At 33.3% G+C, this 21,424-nt stretch overlaps 3 protein-coding genes across 3 annotated transcripts; 1 reads left to right on the top strand and 2 right to left on the bottom strand.

The window, feature by feature from the left end:
• Positions 1–1,911: 1,911 nt before the first annotated feature.
• LOC126681967 (uncharacterized) lies at positions 1,912–3,193 on the bottom strand. Its single transcript, XM_050377521.1, has 2 exons — positions 2,640–3,193; positions 1,912–2,545 (listed from the first exon to the last, which is right to left on the bottom strand). Exons 1-2 carry the CDS (start codon positions 3,191–3,193, stop codon positions 1,912–1,914), a joined length of 1,188 nt encoding a protein of 395 aa, XP_050233478.1.
• Positions 3,194–5,633: 2,440 nt separating this feature from the next.
• On the top strand, positions 5,634–6,941 carry LOC126682938 (probable polyamine oxidase 5). Its single transcript, XM_050378714.2, has 2 exons — positions 5,634–6,040; positions 6,147–6,941. Exons 1-2 carry the CDS (start codon positions 5,725–5,727, stop codon positions 6,194–6,196), a joined length of 366 nt encoding a protein of 121 aa, XP_050234671.1. The 5' UTR covers positions 5,634–5,724; the 3' UTR covers positions 6,197–6,941.
• A 3,591-nt stretch (positions 6,942–10,532) lies between these two features.
• On the bottom strand, positions 10,533–11,604 carry LOC126681965 (uncharacterized). Its single transcript, XM_050377520.1, has 4 exons — positions 11,571–11,604; positions 11,299–11,513; positions 10,819–11,177; positions 10,533–10,686 (listed from the first exon to the last, which is right to left on the bottom strand). The coding sequence occupies exons 1-4, from the start codon at positions 11,602–11,604 to the stop codon at positions 10,533–10,535; spliced, it is 762 nt and encodes a 253-aa protein (XP_050233477.1).
• Positions 11,605–21,424: the final 9,820 nt, after the last annotated feature.

Genomic DNA, 21,424 nt, shown 5'->3' with positions numbered 1-21,424 from the left:
GTAGCAAAGTCAATCCAAATGGATTACTAGAGTCTGAATTCTCGGCTGGACTATCCATTAAACTAGCTTAATTAAGCCTAATTTAATTAACAGTGTTAATTATACTATTTCAGAAATTTATTTTCTTCTTAATTTACAATATGGACTATATTGAAGCGCACCATGGAAACCAACTTGCCTTTTTTTTATAATTAAAAATCTGGTTGGTAACCTGCAACCTGATGGTGGCCTGCTAAATACACAATTTCGTAACTTTTTAACAAGTTTATACACTAACTTGCAATCAAATTTTATTTAAACACTATTTTGTTATTTTTAAACAAGTTCACACACCAAAATTATAATAAACTCTTAGAATTTCAAGGGTTTGTTAAGGGTTTGATTCAAACCGGTGCTGTTTCATTTGATGAACATTTCCATCAAAACGGTGCGTTTTAGGGTAATGCCATGCTAGCCATGACATGGCTCTTCGGCAGTCCACGTTGGCATAAAAAGGTCGGAAATCGAATTGAGGCTATAAATTATAAAAAAAGTAAAGGTTAGAATTTGTTTCGTAGCGTTTTAAACGTTAGAATTAAATCGCTATAAAAGTGATATTGTGGGATCTGATTTGCAAATACTCCTTTTTAAAATTTATATATTGTCCTAATTTTTTTTAAATAAATCACGTGTTACTGTAATTAATTTAGAAATGTAAGTGTTAATCCCAAAAAAAATCAGCCGTATATTTGGTATTATTTTACATAAGTCTGATACTTTTCAACTTTTTCCTTATTTTTTTATGTTATTAAATTTAAGGCTTAATCACCAAAAAAAAACCCCACCTTTTAGCCCCTTTTCAAATGCACCCTGACGTTGCAATTTTGTCAGTTGCACCCTAATTCGCACCTTTGTTTTTCAATTTCACCCTCAAGTACTAAATTGATCTCTTTTTCATTTGAAAAAAGTTAAAATAGATCATCCATTTCAAACTTTTTATGTGGAAAAGAATTCAAACGACTACTTTATATGGTTTTTATGAATTTTTCCCGAGTGACAAAAAGTCCAATTTGATTTTCAGGGTGAAATTGAAACCCAAAGGTGCGAATTAGGGTGCAACTGATAAAATTACAACGTTAGGGTGCAACTGAAAAGGGGCTAAAAGGTGAGGATTGTTTTGGTGATTACGCCTTAAATTTAATATTTTTACATTAAGGGTTAATGTTACCATATATCACCATTTTTAGCGTTTTCTTCTTTCAATTTAAGCTCAGTTTACAAAACGTTTCACCCTGCATTTAGACTTTCCCAGCTTTTTCATGCTATATTTCAATGCCGGTTTTTGGTAATTTGATTCTTACATTGCCAAACGGAGCGCTATGTCACTAATAGCATGTCCAACTGCCAAAACAGCATTGAGAATGAAAAGTTTTAAAAAAATGAGGACGTTGGTGAAACATTTTGTAGATTGTACTTAAATTAAAAAAAGATAAAAATGATGATATACGGAAATATTAACTCAAAATAATAACATTGCATATCAATTTAGAATGGAAGAGATATACTCTTAACCATTAGAATAAATAATTACATGCAAATATTATGCTAAAAAATTTAACTATATTTTTTAAGAGAAATGTAAATGTCAACTTTTTTAGATGGGACAGAAAAGGCAAATTTTTTTTTGCTTGATTTATTTTTATATACCACTTTTTGGAAATTTGATGGTGTATTTTTGTTTGATTAGAAAATAAAATTCATTAAAAATATATAGATGATTAAGGTTTACTTAATTAATTAAATAGATATTAAAAATAATATAAATATTTTTATATTCAAGTATTTTAATTACTTAATAAAAATAATATAATTTTTTTTGCCAAAAGATCAGTAGATTAGATAGAATAAAACGAAAACCAAACAACAGTAAAATTACAAGGCCTGTATATAGCAACGCTTAACTTTAGCAGCCAAGTCGTGCGTCAAGCCATTAAACTGTCGACTAACATATTGAACTAAACATTGAGCAAACTTATTCTGTAAACACCATACATCTTGACAAATCCCCCAAGTACGATAATCAATAATTTTGCGTGAATTAATAACCTGTGAGACTTGCAGTGCGTCACCTTCCATTATAACATAATGCCATGAACGAGATGCAGCCCAATTCAGAGACTCCCTCAGTGCCAATAACTCCAAAATACCGGGATCCCATATATGTCTGAAATAAGTATGAAACCTACCAATAACCACTCCATCTGAATCCCTTGCAATAGAAGCCACAAAACCACAATGATGATCGCGAGACGTAGCTGCATCATAATTAACTTTAATGACCCCTTCCATCGGAGGAATCCAATCTGTTTGAATTGTTGCATTAGTTAAGTTTGAATGAGCAAGCATATGGTCTCGAATAATACCTGTATATTCATAATAGGCATCCAAAGCATTATGCATAATGCAACTCAGATTGATGTTTTTGTTCAAATAACAACTTATTTCTGCTCTTCCAAATAAACCAGCAAATAAAACAGCAGATTTGTAAAGATGACTTTGATGGATCCTGAGTTATCAATATAGCCGTAATCTCACGCCAAAACAGATGAAATGGCAGGATTGGTAATCTCAACGGACATAACCCCAAAGGAGAAGCAAACCATACTCTTAGAGCAAATGGACAAAGAAACAATAGATGGGTAATTGATTCCATACCTCCACAATGAACACATTTAAGAGTAATATGACACCGCGGAAATAATTGATCCCCAATTGGTAAAGCCTCATGAGGAGCTCGCCAGAGAAAAACCTTAATACGAGGATATATATTTAACAACCAGAGATTTTGCCAATCAAATTTGGAATATTGCAGTGTCACAATAGAAATGGGAGGATGAATAACTTTAGATGCCTGAAAATAACCTGATTTGGAAGTGTAATTACCAGATATATGATGCTTCCAAATTAATCTATCTGGCTGATCACAATATGGAACGGGCAATGACAATATACTCTGAACATGTGCTGGTATAAATAAATGCTTTATCAAAGCTTCATTCCAATTTGATTTAGAAAGAGTAAGAAGGCCAGAAATGAAATTTGGAACCTCTTCCTTTTGAACACCTTGATTTAACCTAGGGAGTGAATCACAAATATCAGGTAACCAAGGACTAGAAAGAGGATTTAGATGCATACCAGAATTAATTTGCCACATAACACCCGGTTTAAGCAGCTCCAAACCAAAATAAAGACTTCTCCAGCCCTATGAAGAATTATGGTGTAAAGTAGCCTCTAAAATAGTTGTAGTATGAAAATACCGACCCTGCAATAGTCAATATAATAATCCCTTAGGATTGTTCATTATTCGCCATATTTGTTTTGCAAGAAGAGATTGATTAAACAATAACAAATCCTTAAAACCTAATCCTCCACACCATTTACTGACACAAAGTTTATCCCAAGATAACCAGTGGTATTTGAAGCTATCTTTATTTGAACCCCACCAGAAATTAGCAATCAGCTAATTAATCTGTTTGCATAATGTAACCGGCAACTTGAAACAAGACATATAATAAATGGGAATTGCATAAACCACTGCCTTTAAAAGAATTTCTTTCCCACTCATCGATAGAAAATTTTCTTGCCAACCCATCAATTTTGATTTGATCTTTGCGAGTACTGAAGCAAATGTAGACGTTTTAGATCGATAAAACACCGGGCAAAGTCCTAAATACGGCTTGGATGTATCCATAGGAGCCATATGTAATAAGGATAGAATAGATTGTTGCAATAATAAATCCACATTTTTACCAAAATATACTGAAGATTTCTCATAATTAATCATTTGACCACTAGCAGTTGCATAATTATTGAGAATCTGCAGAATATTATTGGCATAACCTAATGATACCCGGTTGAAAAGGATAACATCATCAGCAAAGAACAAGTGAGAAATAATAGGGCAAAACCTGTTAATTTGTAAGCCATTTAGAGCACCACCTGCAACTGCATTGTGAAGCATGAAAGATAATCCCTGAGCACATAGAACAAATAGCAGTGGAGACAGTGGATCTCCTTGACGAATGCCTCGCGATGGTTGAATAAAGCCGTAGGAATTACCATTCAGAGTAAACGAATAAGACACAGTGGTGATGCATTCCATTACCCATTTAACAAAAACGATATCAAAACCCCAGCGATAAAGGATGGCTTCTATATATTTCCACTCAAGTCGGTCGTAAGCTTTGCTGATGTCTAATTTTAATGCCATATAAGGATTCCTTTTTGACTTCTGATGTTGCATATAATGAAACAATTCATGAACCACCAGAATATTATCCGTAATAGATCGACCCTTAATAAAGGCATTCTATGTTTCTGGAAGCAGTGTGGGTAACAACCTTTTTAGTCTATTGGTGATAATTTTGAAATTATTTTATAAAAGATAGAACATAGACTAATAGGTCGTAAATCAGAAACACAAAGAGGAGTAGGGATTTTTGGTATAAGAGTGATAGATGTATGATTGAAACTCTTTAATAACCTTCCAGAATTGAAGAAATCCTGAACTGCCGAAGTAATAGAAGGCCCAACAATATCCCAGTAACGTTGATAGAAAAATGCAGTGAAACCATCTGATCCCGGGGATTTGTATGGATGTAATGAAAAAACAACATTTTTAATTTCCAATATCTCAATAGGAGCAATCAAGGATCTATTCATATTAGAAGTAACTTGAGAAGGAAATGATGAAAGAACCTGTTCTATGTTCGAAGGAAAGGACGTCTGATAGAGATCCTCAAAATATTTGGTAATAAGCGTAGCCAGCTCCGATTCCTTTGTATGCCAATGACCTGCTGCATCTTGTAATGCTGAAATTATATTACGGCTGCGACGTTGTTTAGTTTTTGAATGGAAAAAACTTGTATTCTGATCTCCCCATGTAAGCCATGATATTCTTGATTTTTGAGCCCAGTATGCTTCCTCCTGAATCCGAGCTTGAACAAGTTTTGCTTCTAAACCCTTAATATACGGCCATTGCATATTTGTTTGAATCTGTGAATTTGCTATTTGCAGTTCCTGGAACATCCAACTTCCAAGCAGACATAACAATATCCTGAATTTCTTCCACTGAACCCCAACATTGATCAAATCTCCAGATGTGCCGATCGGTTCAACCACAAAAAGATCATCATATGCTAACCGATTTTCTTTCATTATGTCCACTACAAATTTAGCAAAGCAATTTGTCCAACTATTGTATAAGGATTTCTATATTATGATGATATTCATCAAACACGGTCTACAAAATGTCTCAGCATCCCCACTTTTTCGGTATTTTTCAATCTTTTCAAGTTTTAGTTCAGCGCTCTATTTGGCCATGTAGGAGTCGAATTGCCAGAAATCAGGGCTATTAATCACCCATGTAGGAGTATAAAATCCCCTAATAATTAAAAACGGGCACAAAAACCTCCTGATTTTGTGGCGGCGGTTTTCACGACCCTTATGAACGAAAATACCTATGGCGCCGTTTTTTTTTGGCGGCTGTCTAAAAAAATTGACAGCACCATGTATCAGTTGACACGTCATCAAAAAACAAAAATTTAAAAATACCCAGACTACCCTTAAATATAATATCTGATTAAATCAAAAAACTCAATCCAAAATCCAATTCCCGTTCAAATCCAAACCATCCCCATCCAACCACCGCCGGAAAATTTTCCAATCATCTTCTCCGATTGAAAGATGACCGGAAAATTTTCCGGTCATCCCCAAGCTATGGGTTTGTTCTTGGAACAGATCCTCGCCGACAGAATCAACACGTCGGAATTCGGCGGCGACAGAACAGAGATGGGCGCTACGTGGATCCACGGCATTGGCGACAATCCAGTTCATAAAATTGCTAATGAAATCAATTATTTAGAGTCTGACCAGCCGTGGGAGTGTATGGATGGGTTTTTAGAGGAATCAAGAACCGTAGCTGAAGGTGGGTTCGAGCTTAACCCGTCTCTTGGTGACTCCATTTTGAATCTTTTCAAGAATCTCATGGATTTTGCTCAAGGTAAATTTGTTCAATCTAGTGAAAATCATGAACTAATTGATTTCTTTAAGGTAGTAGCTTCATAGATTAATGCTAATAATAAGCTTAGTGTCGGTTCTTTTCTCAGATAAGGTCTTGAAGTTTACTGGGATTCTGTTCAGGAAGGGCAGAATGTAATTGTTCCAAGAAATTACTTGAAGAAGCTGTGTTTGCTGTTCATGAAAATATTCAAAGAACTTTCACTTCTGCAGGTGATCTCTTAACACTAGATTTTGATGCTGAGAGTGAATACAAAATGTTTCAAGAACAAACCCGCAACTTAGGGATGACCGGATAATTTTCCGGTCATCATTCATTTGGAGAAGATGACTGAAAAAAATTTCCGGCGGTGGTTGGGTTGGGATGGTGGTTGGGCTGGTTGTTGTGGTTAATCAAATGGTTTAGATTAGATTGGGTTGATTTGTTCTCATTTTGTCTTTTTTTCTAAATTAAATTAGGGATATTTTGGGTGTTTTGAATTTTTAAGGTATTTTTCTGACGTGTCAGCTGATGTGGCGCCGTCAATTTTTTTTAAAAACTAACAGCTGACTGAAAAAGACGGCGTCAGGAGTATTTTGGTCATATTTGGAGTTTAGGGAGTTTTGTGCGCGCCACACAAATATCAGAGGGTTTTGTTCCCGTTTTTAAACATCAGGGGGTTTTGTGTACACACTCTCAAAGGTTAGGGGGTCACAGGTGATTAATAGCCAGAAATCAGCTACAACATGAAAAGATTGGGAATGTGCGGATGCAGGATGAGACGTTTTATAGATTACACTTAAATTGAAAGAAAAAAACACCAAAAATATTAAACTTAATACCTCAAAACACTCCGACCTTTTAGCCCTTTTTTAATTCTACCCTGACGTTGAAAACTGGTCAATTTTACCCTATTTTGCATTTTCTCGTTTCTATTGTATCCTATTTTTTTTTAATTTTTCATAAATTTTTATTTAAATGATGAAATTATTTAATTAACTAAGTTTAAAGATAAAATTAAATTTATTTCTACTCAAATAATTACAAATAAGTCTTTTATTTTTAAAACTAACTAAAAACCATAATCAGATTAAAACTAATTTAATTTTTTAATTAATTTAACTAATTCTAAATAAATTTTCAGCATATACAATTAATGTATGCTAGACATGAAGAACGTTTTTTAATTTTTCCAAACAAAAGAAAACGTCAATTTTATATTTCGGAGTATAATTGAAACATAAAAATACAAAATAGGGTAACATTAACCAGTTTCCAACATCAGAATAGGATCGAAAAAAGATTAAAAAGTCGAATTTTTTCGAGGCATTAGACCAAAATATTAATGATATATGGTAACATTAACTCTTATATTAATATATAGCCTTTTGATTTAACAAAATATCTGTAAATTAATTTGCTTTTAAATTTTGGTAGAACATTTCTTCCATTTATAGAATCTTATAGATTGGTTTGACACATTATAAAAATATCAGAAAAACAAATCACACTAAGGAAATGAATACGGGATGAGGTGCAACTGAAATTGTTAAATTTATCACAAATATTATATCATTTTAATCCTACAGAAACAAGTTGGGCTGTAAACAACTTTATAGCATCGCATCAGGGATTTGGGATAGTAAAAGATTTTAAAGGGCACCAACTGCAGATACACTAATTTTGAGATCTTTAGATGTGCAAATATGAAAAATTGATTAAGCTTTTATACTACCGATCAAAGGATCAGTGAGAAATTGATTAAGCTTTTACAAAACCTATTCAGTAAACAAAGCATTTAAAACACAATCTTCAATAAAAAAAAAACTATGTAGTACAAGAGTGAAAAAGCCTTATGATAGTTAAAAATGCAACTCCTGCAAGTATATATAATGTAATCGTAGCAAATAAGGTCGTATCCAAAGAGATAACGAATCAACTATTATTTGTATTAATTATAACTAAGAGAATTATAAATTTGAATTGAATTTGTTTAAGCTAATTAATTAAAGTAAATAGAACGACAGAAATTAAGATGTGAAGATAAATAAATGGCGAAGAACACTAGAGTTTCGGGATTTCACTTAATCATAAGATACATTGTCATCTATGGAATTGATGTGATTCAATGACGATATTCAAAAGTGCTTTAGTATTCTCTCAAATCAAGAAAGCCTATTCAATTAAAGTGAGTTCAATTTCTCAATCCAAACTCTAATTTAATCGAATGATGAAGGATTACAACCTATATGTCATACACAAATCCGTAGGTATATCTCTATCCTACGATAGTTATGCGAATTAATTCTAGATCAGAATTGATGTTTCATCTCTCAATACTTCACATAAATTCTAGATAAACTTCAATTGATGGCCAAACAATCAAACAACGATGAACACGAGAATTAATTACTAAAACACGATATGAAACAATCTCTTGCTAATATAAAACTTCAATCCATAAAATAACAATGAATCCCACAATTAAACTACATCCCTAACTTTAATGTAAAAGTTTAGCTACACATAATCTGAGATTGAAAAGTAAAAACAGAATTAAAAGAGTTCATTGAGAAGAGAATAAGGAAAAACTCTTTAAATTTCAGGTTAGATCAATTGTCAGTTGATTTCTTCCTTCAATCTTCAAGAATCCTTGTTTCAATCTTCAATTCGGTCTTTTCCTCCTTGTAGCTGCTGAAAGGTCTCTGAGTTGTGTAAAAATCGAACCCTCGGTCAGCTCTTCTTATTACCTTTTATAGTTCCCAAGTTTAAAGGAAAAAAACTTTAAAAAACGGACTGATTTTCGCTCTTGACCGGACCTACTGACTGGTTCTACTGGGTAGGTAAAGCCGGAGGTCCGGTTGACTAAAAAATGCTGGCAGAAGGTGGACCTTACCTCCAGCCTTTTCTACTGGGCAGGTCCGGCCAGAGGTAAGGTCGTTGACCTTACCTCCAACCTTTTCTACTGGGCAGGTCCGGCTGAAGATAAGGTCGACTCCGAAATAGCAAATTTTGTTGCAATCTTCGGTCCATTCGGCTCTTTATTACGCATTTGCTTAATCCTAAAGAAAGTTAGCAAATTCCACGAATCAGGGCAATAATCAAACCATAATTTACATAATCTCATAACAATTAAATCACAATATTCTCAACAAAATACGTAAAACTATGGTTTATCAAATTCCCCCACACTTGAGCTTTTGCTTGTCTTCAAGCAAACTGAATTCAGCCCGTATTATAATGCATCAATACACCCATGAATCATATCAAGAGATTTAGTAATCAAAAATCACTTAAAGAAAAGTTAATCAACACCAACCAAATTTTGAACGAAAATCATTCACTACATACGATGATTATATGACCCAAGAAACTCAAGTCCAATCTCAAACCTTCATTTATTCAAATGATTAAACTAAGCAAATCTAATGGACTAAAATACGAACCAAAATCGAATAATTATAAGTAGGAGCATGAAGAAAGTTGATTGCTTTATTTTTTTCTTTGAGTGCGTTTTACGCTCCATCTCTTTAGTGGGTGCGTTTTGGGTGCGTTTTACGCTCCATCCCACTCTTATTTTCTTTTGAATTGAACACTCCATCTACTTGAAATGTCATCTAGCTTTTTCCACCAAAAGTAAACCATGTAAAAAACTCAAATATCATTTGTGAACTTTGCTAAATCACAATTTCAAGTGGCTAATAGCCCTATTCATAACTTTGACCAATAAAAGTCTAAACATTTATGTTCCTAGGTCAAAATCAGCGGAATAGCAATTCCTTTTATGTCCGAGTGATTCAAAATCAATGGTTTTCTGGTGAGTGCGTTTTACGCTCCATCTCACCTTTTTGAAGCAACTAAATTCATACCAACACTCATTCTCATCTATTTTCGATTCAGATTAGAGTCTAAGAGATTTACAAAGGTTCGTTAGTTAAATAAAGTTTTAGAAATCAACCAATTTCAATAAAAACAACAATTTCAAGTCATTAAACCATCGCACTAGCTATTAATCAAAGATAACCTAAGTTGGTAATTGCAAAACAATTCAATAAGTGATAATTGATCACTTGACTCTAGTGATAATTTAAGGGTAATCGACTCATCAAAGAACGTACAACTAAAAACAATTTGAAGGACAAGCTAAAAACTATCTTAAAAATCAAACAAAAGCATAATGCCAAATTGACTCTTCCCCCACAATTAATTCACAGATTGCCCTCAAGATGCAGAATAAATGAAAATAAATGCAAGCAATTAGAAAACATAAAACTCCCCTGACTTGTGACGTATTAACTGCGAGAGTTCCTTTATGCTACTGATGTATTGCTGCCACTAAATAAAAGGAGAAAGAGTATTGTAACCCGCTACGACACTGCAAAAAAAATAACTAAACAACGACAATCATTAAACAAAAGATAAAGAAAATAAAATTGCAAAAGAAAATATTGGGTTGCCTCCCAATTAGCGTTTTGTTTAACGTCTTTAGCTAGACTCATTGATATGCTTCTAATGGCTCCTTGAACGATTCCTGTTCAACAATATGTGAAACAACATGGTCAATAATATCGACATTAAAACAAGAATCATCAAATGATGGGTGTTTCATGGCTTTAAGAATATTAAATTCTTCTTTTTCACTCCCCATCCTAAAGGTAAGCTTACCATTAACAGCATCAATCAACACACCTCATGTAGCTAAAAATGGTCTACCTAAAATCATAAATAAATCATTTTCATCCTCTATTTCTAAGACAAGAAAATATGCAGGAAAATAAAACTTCCCCACTTGCACAAATAAGTCTTCTACAATGCCTAAATGGTATTTAATTAATCGATCAACCAATTGTAGAGACACAGTCGTGGGTTTCATTTCTTTTATACCAAGTTTCTTATAAAGGGATGCAGGCATAATATTCACACTAGCACCAAGATCACACAAACATTTAGAGATAGTAGTATCACTAATAACACAAGGGATAGAAAAACTCCATGGGTCCTTAAGTTTATGTGGTAGCTTCTTTTGAAGTATGGCACTACATTCTTCGGTTAAAGCTACAGTGGCGTACTCCTCTAGCTTGCTCTTGTTGGAAACTAGTTCTTTTAAGAACTTGGCATAGGAAGGCATCTTAGCAAGGGCCTGTAAAATAGGAATGTTAAGCTCAATCTTTTTAAAGGCATTAAGAAAGTGCTGAAAATTATTGTTAGTAGTTTTCTTCTTAAGACTTTGTGGATATGGAATAGGTGGAACATAAGGTGACTGAAGGATCAGCCACCACTTCCTTATCAAGATCATTCCCTTGCTTTGCATTGTGCTCACTCTCTTCCTTGTTGTCTCCGTCGTCGACAATCTCAATTACTTTCCTGCCTTTGCTTCCATCTCCCACCTGAGTTCCGCTCCTTAGACTAATGGCCATAACCCCCTCTCTTGGATTATTCTCAGTATTACTAGGGAGTTTGCCTTGTTCACGTTCAGCTGCAGTTCGTGCCAATTAGCCCAGCTGCAACTCTAATTTGTGAATTGATGCTTGACTTGACTGTGCCAACTGGTCAATTTTCGCATCCATCTTCTTAATAGTGGTATCTTGAGTCGCTAAAAACTGAGATAACATCTCTTCCGCCGAAGGTTTCCTGTCTGGATTATTCTGCTATTGAAATCTCGGAGGTGGTGCTTGCTTATTCGCTCCTTGATCCCTCCATGACAAATTTGGGTGGTTGCGCCATCCAGGATTATAAGTGTTTGAGAAAGGATCATTCTTGACTTGTCTCCCCTGGAAGGCTCCCATAAAATTTGCTTCCTCACAGTTTGGTGGTGTAGATCCAACGTTTGCGCACACATTTGCATTGTGTCCAAACATCCCACAAAAGGCACATGACTCTTGATTAGAAGTATCTCTGTCCACAAGCATCTTGACTTGCTTGGTTAAATCAACCATTTGTGCTGACAGATCAGAATGAGAATTGATTTCATATACTTCTGCCATTTTTCCTCTGATTGCCTTCTGCCTTGAATTCATTGCTAACTTCTCATAGATTTTCATGAGATCTGCATCTGTAGTATCTCCATAATAACCTCCAGAAGCTGTGTCAACTAGCGTTTGACAAGTAACGTTTAGGCCATCATAGAAAAACTGAGTCAGCAAATTTTCTGGCACTTGGTGATTAGGGCATTGAGTCAAGAGCAGCTTAAACCTTTCCCATGCTTCATGAAACAATTCTGGATCTCGTTGCACAAAGTTGCAAATTTTTGCCCTCAGATCCATGGTCTTTTGAGGTGAGTAGAACCTCAGCATAAATTCATTATACACATCCTCCCATGTGCGAAAAACGCCTTATGGATGGTTCAATAGCCACTATCTCGCATCTCCTTTCAAACAATGAGGGAAACACCTCGTCCTTAGCTCATCCTCATTGAGATTGTTCAGCGGTAAAGTTTGCACAATACCATAGAAATCTCTGATAAAGGCGACTGAGTCTTCAGTAGCCGTTCCATTAAACTGAGGCAGCATATTGAGATGGAAAGTTTTGAACTCAAAGTTCCTTGCTGCTTCACTCAAACGGATACATGACGGGTTTGCGGTAACCGTTGGCCGTTGAATATCAGGTAGCCTTTGCGCTTGATTGGGATTAACTAGTCTGTTCATGTTTTCAGCTGTTTCTTGTCTTCTTCCTGCTTTATTTGCACGGCACGTTCGTTCAATCTCTGGGTTCAGCTCAAGTATTTCTTCGTTATTTAGACTTTTTTATCGTCTCAATAGCATTCAAATCCTGAAGATGACTGATAGGAGTAAAATACTCCTATATCTAGAGTCGTTTCCATTACGTTTTGACATATTTTAGCACGTTTTTTAAGGAATTTTGGCGTCTTATCGCATGAGTATGCATTTCGGGAGGATTAGAGCATAATGGAGACTATTTGGCCTAAAAAGCGGAAAGAACCGGCAAATAATCGATTTGGCAAAGTCTTGGAGCAAGAAAGCGGCGAAGAGGCTTTTTAAAGGAGGTCACGATCTGGACCTTGAGGGTCACGATCTAAACCAGGCATGAAAAATGTACCGAGAGAAATGCTCTAAGGAAGGTCACGATCTGGACCTGAGGGTCACGATCTGGACCAGTTCCCTATTTGGCCAAACACTCTTGTATTAGGTGTCTTTTTATTTCCTTTTTGAGATGTACTATATAAACATCTTTATCTCTCTTTTAGGTTATCAATCATTCTCTACAACAATTTGAGGAAGTTAGTTTTTATGATTCTCTCTGTCTAGCATTTTTAGGGCTTTGAGCCATCTTCTTTATAGTTCATTACTCCATTGTTGACATTAAATTGAATCTTTTTAATTGAAGATTTGAGTTTTATTTTATTACCATTGAAGTGTTATCTTTATATTGAATGTTATTTACTTGGGTTACTACAAAGGTAACTAATTCTCTACACTTAATGTTTGATTGTTTTTATTTAATGCTTGTGGTTATTGCTTTAGTTATGAGTAGCTAAAACCCCTTGTTTGGGGGTTGACATGAATCCTATTTAATGAATGATTGGGTTAGGGTTTGGGTGTGTATTGATGTTCTAATTAATGCTTCTAAGGCTTACTTAAACTAGCTACCTAAGTATTGTTATTAGATTAAGATTCATCTTGAGAGAGAGTTTGTTAATTGGAAAGAGTTAATTTGATGCTTAATTAGTGACACCATGAGAGTGAGTTAGTAATTAAGGGGCCTTTGAATTGTGTTTATTGCAATTGCTCTAATTGTGTTTAGTGCTACGAGAGTAGGTTAAGCTTAAAATTGTTGCAGTTTTGTAGCTCTTTGAGACTCAAGAGAGCGGGAGTTGCGATTTAGAAACACTCGGTCCTCGTTTTATGACCCTAGACCCGAATCCCGAGATTGCATGACCTAGGTGGATTGTCGACCTTCAAACCCCTTTTATCATTTGAATTCCCGTTAATTGGTGATCGTTTAGTCTTTTATAATTGTTAAATTAGTTGTTAGTTAATTAGTGTTGTGATCTAAATAATTTGATTCCTAAAAAAACTCTCTTTTATCGCTTTCCAAATTAAAAATCAAGACCATATCTCATTCACTTTAAACCTTTTGTCCTCGTGGTACGACATCCGACTTCCGGATTTACTACGAGTTGGCGAGTAAAATTGCCAACAATGACAAAGAGAATTGAAAGAATAAGACTAAAATTAAAGACTAGAATTAATAAAATAATAGTTAAAAACAACGTTGTCCCCGGCAACGGCGCCAAAAACTTGATAGCTAAAAATGCAACTCCTGCAAGTATACAGAATGTAATCGTAGCAAACAAGGTCGTATCCACAGAGACAACAAATAAACGATTATTTGTATTAATTATAGCTAAGAGAATTATAAATTTGAATTGAATTTGTTTAAGCTAATTAACTAAAGTAAATAGAACGACATAAATTAAGATGTAAAGATAAATTAATGGCGAAGAACACTAGAGTTTCGGGATTTCACTTAATCATAAGATACATTGTCATCTATGGAATTGATGTGATTCAATGACGGTATTCAAAAGTGCTTTAGTATTCTCTCGAATCAAGAAAGCCTATTCAATTAAAGTGAGTTTAATTTCTCAATCCAAACCCTAATTTAATCGAATGATGAAGGATTACAACCTATATGTCATACACAAATCCGTAGGTATATCTCTATCCTACTATAGTTATGCGCATTAATTCTAGATCAGAATTGATGTTTCATCTCTCAATACTTCAAATAAATTCTAGATCGAGTTCAATTGATGTCCAAACAATCAAACAACGATGAACATGAGAATTAATTACTGAAACACAATATTAAACAATCTCTTGCTAATATAAAACTCCAATCCATAAAATAACAATGAATCCCACAATTAAACTACATCCCTAGCTCTAATGTAAAAGTTTAGCTACACATAATCTGAGATTGAAAAGCAAAAACGGAATTAAAAGAGTTCATTGAGAAGAGAATAAGGAAAAACTCTTTAGATTCCAGATTAGATCAATTGTCAGTTGATTTCTTCCTTCAATCTTCAAGAATCCTTGATTCAATCCTCAATTCGGTCTTTTTCCTCCTTGTAGCTTCTCAAAGGTCTTTGAGTTGTGTAAAAATCGAACCCTCAGTCAGCTCTTCTTATTACCTTTTACAGTCCTCAAGTTTAAAGGAAAAAACCCTAACAAAATGGACCGATTTTCGCTCTTGACCGGACCTACTGACCGGTTCTACTGGGTAGGTAAAGCAGCAGGTCCGGTTGGCTAAAAAATGCTGGCAGAAGGTGGACCTTACCTCCAGTCTTTTCTAATGGGCAGGTCCGGTCAGAGGTAAGGTTGTTGACCTTACCTCCAGCCTTTTCTATTGGGCAGGTCCGACTGAATATAAGGTCGACTCCGAAATAGCGAATTTTGTTGCAAGTTTCGGTCCATTCGGCTCTTTATTACGCATTTGCTTAATCCTAAAGAAAGTTAGCAAATTCCACGAATCAGGGCAATAATCAAACCATAATTTACATAATCTCATAACAATTAAATCATAATATTCTCAACAAAAGACGTAAAATTATGGTTTATCACCTTAGTTGGAAGCATGATACTATGAGCGAGATAGCAGAATATAAAATTGACATAAACACATAAATACCTTTCACACAAAACTTAAACCAAAAAACTACTACTAAACAGTCTTAAATCTCATAATTATTATGCAATTCTAAATGCCAGAACAGTTAGCATGAAGTTTTTTAAGTAAAACTTGTCGAACCCTACTCTTTGAATTTTTTCAGCCAAACCTTGAAAGCAAAGCAGATGAGCATCAACAAAACAAATCATAATTTATAGCATATATATTAAGATCACGCACAACAAACTTGTTAACCGCGTGCATAGGTCGAAGAGCTCAATACGTATTTACATTTAAAAAAACGAGCATAGACCGACTCTAAAGCAACCGACTATAAATGTTGTATCAGAATTTATGGCTAACCTTTTAAGGCGAGATAGTAGACAGGAATGAAGCAAAGGTGACGCACCATTCCACTTTCAATATATCAAAAGTTGTTCTGCAGGCAGGGATGGATGTAAGGTAGGGCCAGGCAGGGCATGGGCCCTACCTCACATAATTAAATTTTTTTTAATCTAAACTAATGCCCCAATTCTTAGGTTAGTTTAAATCTTTTCGAATAGAATTAACCATGTATAATTTCGCCTGATTAAAAATATTATGACGTAAATTTTGTTTTATAGCAAAGCTTAATGTACTATTTGGTCGAAACTTTGCACAAAACAGTCTTGAAAATACTGTTAGTCTCTTTCAGTGCAGTCAAAGGCACTCGCCTGGTGTGCCTAAGCGCTTAGGCAAGGCGCCAAAGACTGATGGCGCCTTTAGACCATACAGTCGAGGCGCCTTCCATCAGGCGTTCTTTACCTTTATTTTTGCAATCGGAAATTAACAGACTAAAAATCAGATGAAGAGGAAGAAGAGCGGCGATGTTGTGTTAGGAGGGCTTCCCGTGATGTCTTAATGGGCCTCCTTTAGCCAGCCCAGGATAAATCTTATACATTTATAATGGTTTAATCTATTCATAAATATTTTTTTTTATTTTAAAATATTTTTTTTTATATTATAACTTATGAAAAAGTTCAATTATACCATATTTTGAGTTTTTATATTTCATCTCTACCCTAAAAAATTAAATTGACATCTTTTTATTAAAAAAAATTAAAATAATTCTTTATTTTTAATTTATATTCTAATTCAATGTTAATGTTATTTATAGTACAAAAACACCTTTTTAAACTGAACGATGCTTTTGTGATAATGACAACAACGGTACATCTGTTTCAGGTTCTTCTTTTAGAAATTTGCTATTTTTTAAATTAAAGCTTAATTATCATCACTTTTGCATATTTGTGTAATTGTTAATTTACCTTAGTGAAACCGAAAACTGTTGTATGAATTCATCATCAAATTTCAGCGGAATTAATAATTATATAAATTGAATATGGGTAAAGAATTTTGATTTGAATATGAAATTCATTATGAAAAAAAATTGTTTTATATGCTAATTTTTCTGTAAACGGTAAACCCAATGTTTTTTTTTGTGAAAGATACTTTTTGTAATGAAGGAATTAGCAAAATTGCTTTGAAGAACTTCTCACTTATTTGAATGAGTGTATTCACTTCAAATAAAAGTTGCTCTCGAAATATAATTTTGTTTGGAGTTACTTATTTGAGTTAAAATATTCAAAATAAAATGATGTGTTCTGATGATGTTGTAATTTCCTTTTAAATCAATCACTAAAAGATCTTCTCTTTTATTCTTCTATTTTCATTAAAATGGAGATACCAAATGATAAACATGAACAAACCGTCACCGTATTGTCAACTTTTGCATGTTGGTGAATTTGATAATTTTATCAAAATTAATCCATTTTCCCAAAGTCACAATCAGCTTTTCTTAATTAAAGTTAATGTTTATTTAATTTTTAATTCATAAAATATGATTTTTATAGTCACTGCTGACTTTCACTAATAAGGTAACATTTTTTTCCATTAATTACGGTCATATTTTTCAAAATATGTTTTACAAGATATGACAGTAATGATTATGAATGTTTTACCTACATATTAGTCTAAATTATAATTTTCAATTCTAAGTTAGAAGTATCCAATTTAGTGTTATTTTTCTTCCAATGAAAATAACAATTTATTCTAAAACTCAACGCATTTCGGGGAGAACCAGCTAGCTCTGGTAGAAACTCCAGCTATGTATCAAACTCCTGTGCGAGATGAAAATCTCATGCACGGTTTTGAATGAGAGAAAGAAGTGAGGAATCCTCTTTTCGACTCTGACTCTCCCACTCCAGTCGTTGCTTTTCTTTCTGTTACTTCGAAAATAGCTGCTTCAGCTTCAGCCACTCGAATTTTTGACTTTATTATCAAACAAAACCTTACTATATACTATATTTAATATATATAAATTTCCCACTATTTTGAAGATTAACCGTAATTTGTTTTATCATCCGATTGATTTTTATTTTTATTATTTTATTTCTAGGATTCGTGTAGTATTTTATGCGCATATTACATCGCTAAATCAAAAATATATTTCTATTTTTCACATGCAAACACTTTTCTTGATTTTGATTAATTTCACAAATATATTGTATTTGCATTTTATTTTCTTTAGTTTTGGTGGTCAAATTCTAAAAATATGCAATGGCATTACAAAGATTTTGTTTTTTTATTTTATTTTTTCACTCGTTGAATTCTTTTCAATTACTCAAGATTTAGTCGACCTTAATCAAACCAAAAAAGATTTAAAAATCAAAACTTATTTATATTTATTCTGTGTTAATTTTAGTTTTTGTCCATCAAACTCTATATATTTTAACTATTGGTTTTAGTTTTCTCACTCTATTATATATAACATCTAAAACCAAAAGATTTTTATGATAAATTTCAAAAATAATAAAACTGAACCTTTTAAAATATATTTGTTTGGCGTGATTTTATATCACAAATCTTGGCGTGATCTTGTATCACAAGTCTGGCGTGATCTTGTCTCACAAATTTGGCGTGATCTTATATCACAAATCTTGGCGTGGTCTTATATCATAATTTTCAGTGTTTCTTATGATTATTATAAATTTAACTATTATATTATATATATTTTTAAAGTGGCTAAACATTCCGAGCTATTGATAATGATAAGTTCGAGTACTTTTGTCTTATAATATATAGATTTAACGTGTTTGATCTGTATGGATAATTTGAAAATATTTTCTTTAAATGAAATTTTTAATGTTGTTTAGATGGTTAAATAAAAAATTAATGTTTTATCAATAAAAATAGTGAAAATATTCGTTGATGCCTTATTAATAGAGATAGTGATTCTTTTGTAATAATAAAATATGTTATTAATAGTTGTATATAAATTATGGAGATAATAGGTTATGATTAAGTAATATGTACTAATGTTAATTGTGTTGCAAATTCTAGAAAAATTAATATATCTAGTGTTATTATTTTATAGTACAATGACGTTAACCGTAAGAAGTAGTTGTTATATTTTTTGATATATATATTTATTTATTAATTTGGCGATAGTAAATTTTTGGGTTAATTACATATAAAATCACCACTTTTACATGAATTTTCAAAAATAACACGACCTTTAAAACGTGTCAATTCAGGGCATCACCTTTCATTTTTTATCAAAAACAACATGGGCACGTTTTTAGATATAACGTTGCTGACTTGGACAGCCAATGGGAGCGCCACGTGTCATGCCACGTCAGCAAAAACGCCACTATGAATGTGCTCATGTTGTTTTTAAAAAGAAATAAAAGGTGGTGCCCTGAATTTCCACGTTTTAAAATTCGTGTTATTTTTGCAATTTCGTGTAAAGTTGGTGATTTCATTTTACCATTATATGAAATTATTTCATCTAATGGTGAACAATGGATAAAATGAAGGGGATATGTCATAAAAATTCACAAACTTTACATGTTTTCTCAATTTATTCACATTTTTAAAAAAACTTCTCAGAAAAATACACCAACTTTTATTTATTTTTTTCCCAAATTCATACATGGTGCTGACGTGACACTCATTCATTGGTGCAATTTGTTGAGATGTTAGTCATTTTTAACCAATGAACGAGTGACACATCAGCACCGTGTATGAATTTGGAAAAAAATAAATAAAAGTTGGCGTATTTTTATGAGAAGTTTAAAAGAATGTGATCAAATTGAAAAAACGTGTAAAGTTTGTGAATTTTTATGACATTAACCCTAAAATAAATCTATTTTGTTAAAATTTATAAAGTAAATATAGAAAATATATACATTTGATGGCAACATAATTCAATTTTGGCTAAAATTTGGCGTTTCTTTTAAATGTGATTGTCGTACTATGACGTTGGGCGTTGATGAAAGAGTTATTATTCACAAGACTATCATCATTTGACTATGCAGGAATTTATTCTTTTAGTGATGACTAAATTATTTACAACAATTATATTGTTAACTTATTTAGGTGGCTCATTGGTAGTCGAATAAATCCTCCTAAATTACTACTTTTTGCAGTATCATCATTTACTTTTAGAATGACTCACTCGGGTTTTTTGAAGAGTCATTTATTCTTATACATTTGATTACTCTATAAATGATATTAACCTTTGTTAAAGAAAAATTAAAAATAATAATAAACCTTTATTTAATTTCTAAAATTATTATTTTTCCGAAAAAATAAAAGTCGGGATCGGAACAGCTCCTTCTCCAACGGCTTCTCCGGAGAAGGGGCGAGCTGCTGCAACTTGCTCTTTTTCTAATGGTTATGTTTAGATTTTAAAGTAAGAGTTTTAGATTTATATTTTATGACTTTTTATGAAATACACATATAAATATTAATATTTTTTAGATATACGCACTTTACTTCGCTCGGGTGAGTGCTTTTTTGCGCTTTTCCCCTCGAGCGATATTTGACAACTTGCTCTTTCTCTAGTGGAGTAGAATACGTAACAATAGCATCAAGGGCTGATTTTCTTTTAAAAAAAAAACAGCCATAGAACGTATGACACTTTGTTGAAAACTACCAGAGGTTGCAGAACCTTCTATTTGTCGGCATCATGAGAATAATAGAATACATTAAACTAACCTATATACGCACAAAAAAATAAAGCAAATCAAAAGAATAAGCCATTAAGTTGCTTTACATGCTCATTACAATCAATCTTTGTCCAAAAAAAATGATAAAATAAAGGAACTAAAATGCATTTGAATTCTAAAGCAAGGCTGCAACCTTTCTTGCAGTTCTAATGGAAGTGAATGAATTGTTACATTGCAATCATGTATCTATACATCCTAAACTTTCGGAGATGCAAAAGCCGCGAGTCAATCATAGAGGCATACAACGAAATTGACATTGACAGTGCAATGCCAAGGAGAAACAGCTTGTCCTTCAACCTGGGTTTCAAACTCCTCTTTCCCCCTTTTTAGCGGAGTGGGGTTCGGCGGCCGCTCGCCTCAGTCTAACTGCGTTTTAATCCTCCAATTTAGCAATTGTGCATAGATTACGCCTGCTTAAATTCCTATAAGCAAATTGATAGCTCGTCACCTGGACAGATTTCTCTGGAAATCATCATTGGACGTTTTAATCACTTATCACTTTTTACTTGTCCAAAAAGCAGGTGTCTACACCCCCTTTCTTGTTCTTCTCCTCCTTGAGCTTTTTCCTTTTCGCCTGGTAGGCTTGTAGTACCTTCCTTTTGCCAACATTGGCAACAACGTTTGGCTTGTACTCGAGAAAATTAATCAAAATATGTAAAAAAAATTAATCAGAATATGTAAAGAAAATTTAATTTTATCAATCAAA

This window comes from Mercurialis annua, linkage group LG5 (genome assembly GCF_937616625.2).
Source record: "Mercurialis annua linkage group LG5, ddMerAnnu1.2, whole genome shotgun sequence".
NCBI classification, from domain to species: Eukaryota; Viridiplantae; Streptophyta; class Magnoliopsida; order Malpighiales; family Euphorbiaceae; genus Mercurialis; species Mercurialis annua.
The sequence above is the reverse complement of the archived record's forward strand: the minus strand, read 5'-3'. Positions and strand labels throughout refer to the sequence as shown.

Excerpts from the sequence above, each read along its gene's own strand:
- LOC126681967 (XM_050377521.1), bottom strand. The coding sequence starts at position 3,193 with ATGTGGCAAATTAATTCTGGTATGCATCTAAATCCTCTTTCTAGTCCT. Across the intron at positions 2,546-2,639 it reads CCATTTGCTCTAAGAGTATG|GATCCATCAAAGTCATCTTT; the intron begins GTTTGCTTCTCC and ends TTGATAACTCAG.
- LOC126682938 (XM_050378714.2), top strand. The coding sequence starts at position 5,725 with ATGACCGGAAAATTTTCCGGTCATCCCCAAGCTATGGGTTTGTTCTTG. Across the intron at positions 6,041-6,146 it reads TCTCATGGATTTTGCTCAAG|ATAAGGTCTTGAAGTTTACT; the intron begins GTAAATTTGTTC and ends TTCTTTTCTCAG.
- LOC126681965 (XM_050377520.1), bottom strand. The coding sequence starts at position 11,604 with ATGGATGCGAAAATTGACCAGTTGGCACAGTCAA. Across the intron at positions 11,514-11,570 it reads TGACCAGTTGGCACAGTCAA|CTGAACGTGAACAAGGCAAA; the intron begins GTCAAGCATCAA and ends CACGAACTGCAG. Across the intron at positions 10,687-10,818 it reads TTATTTGTGCAAGTGGGGAA|GATGGGGAGTGAAAAAGAAG; the intron begins GTTTTATTTTCC and ends GCTTACCTTTAG.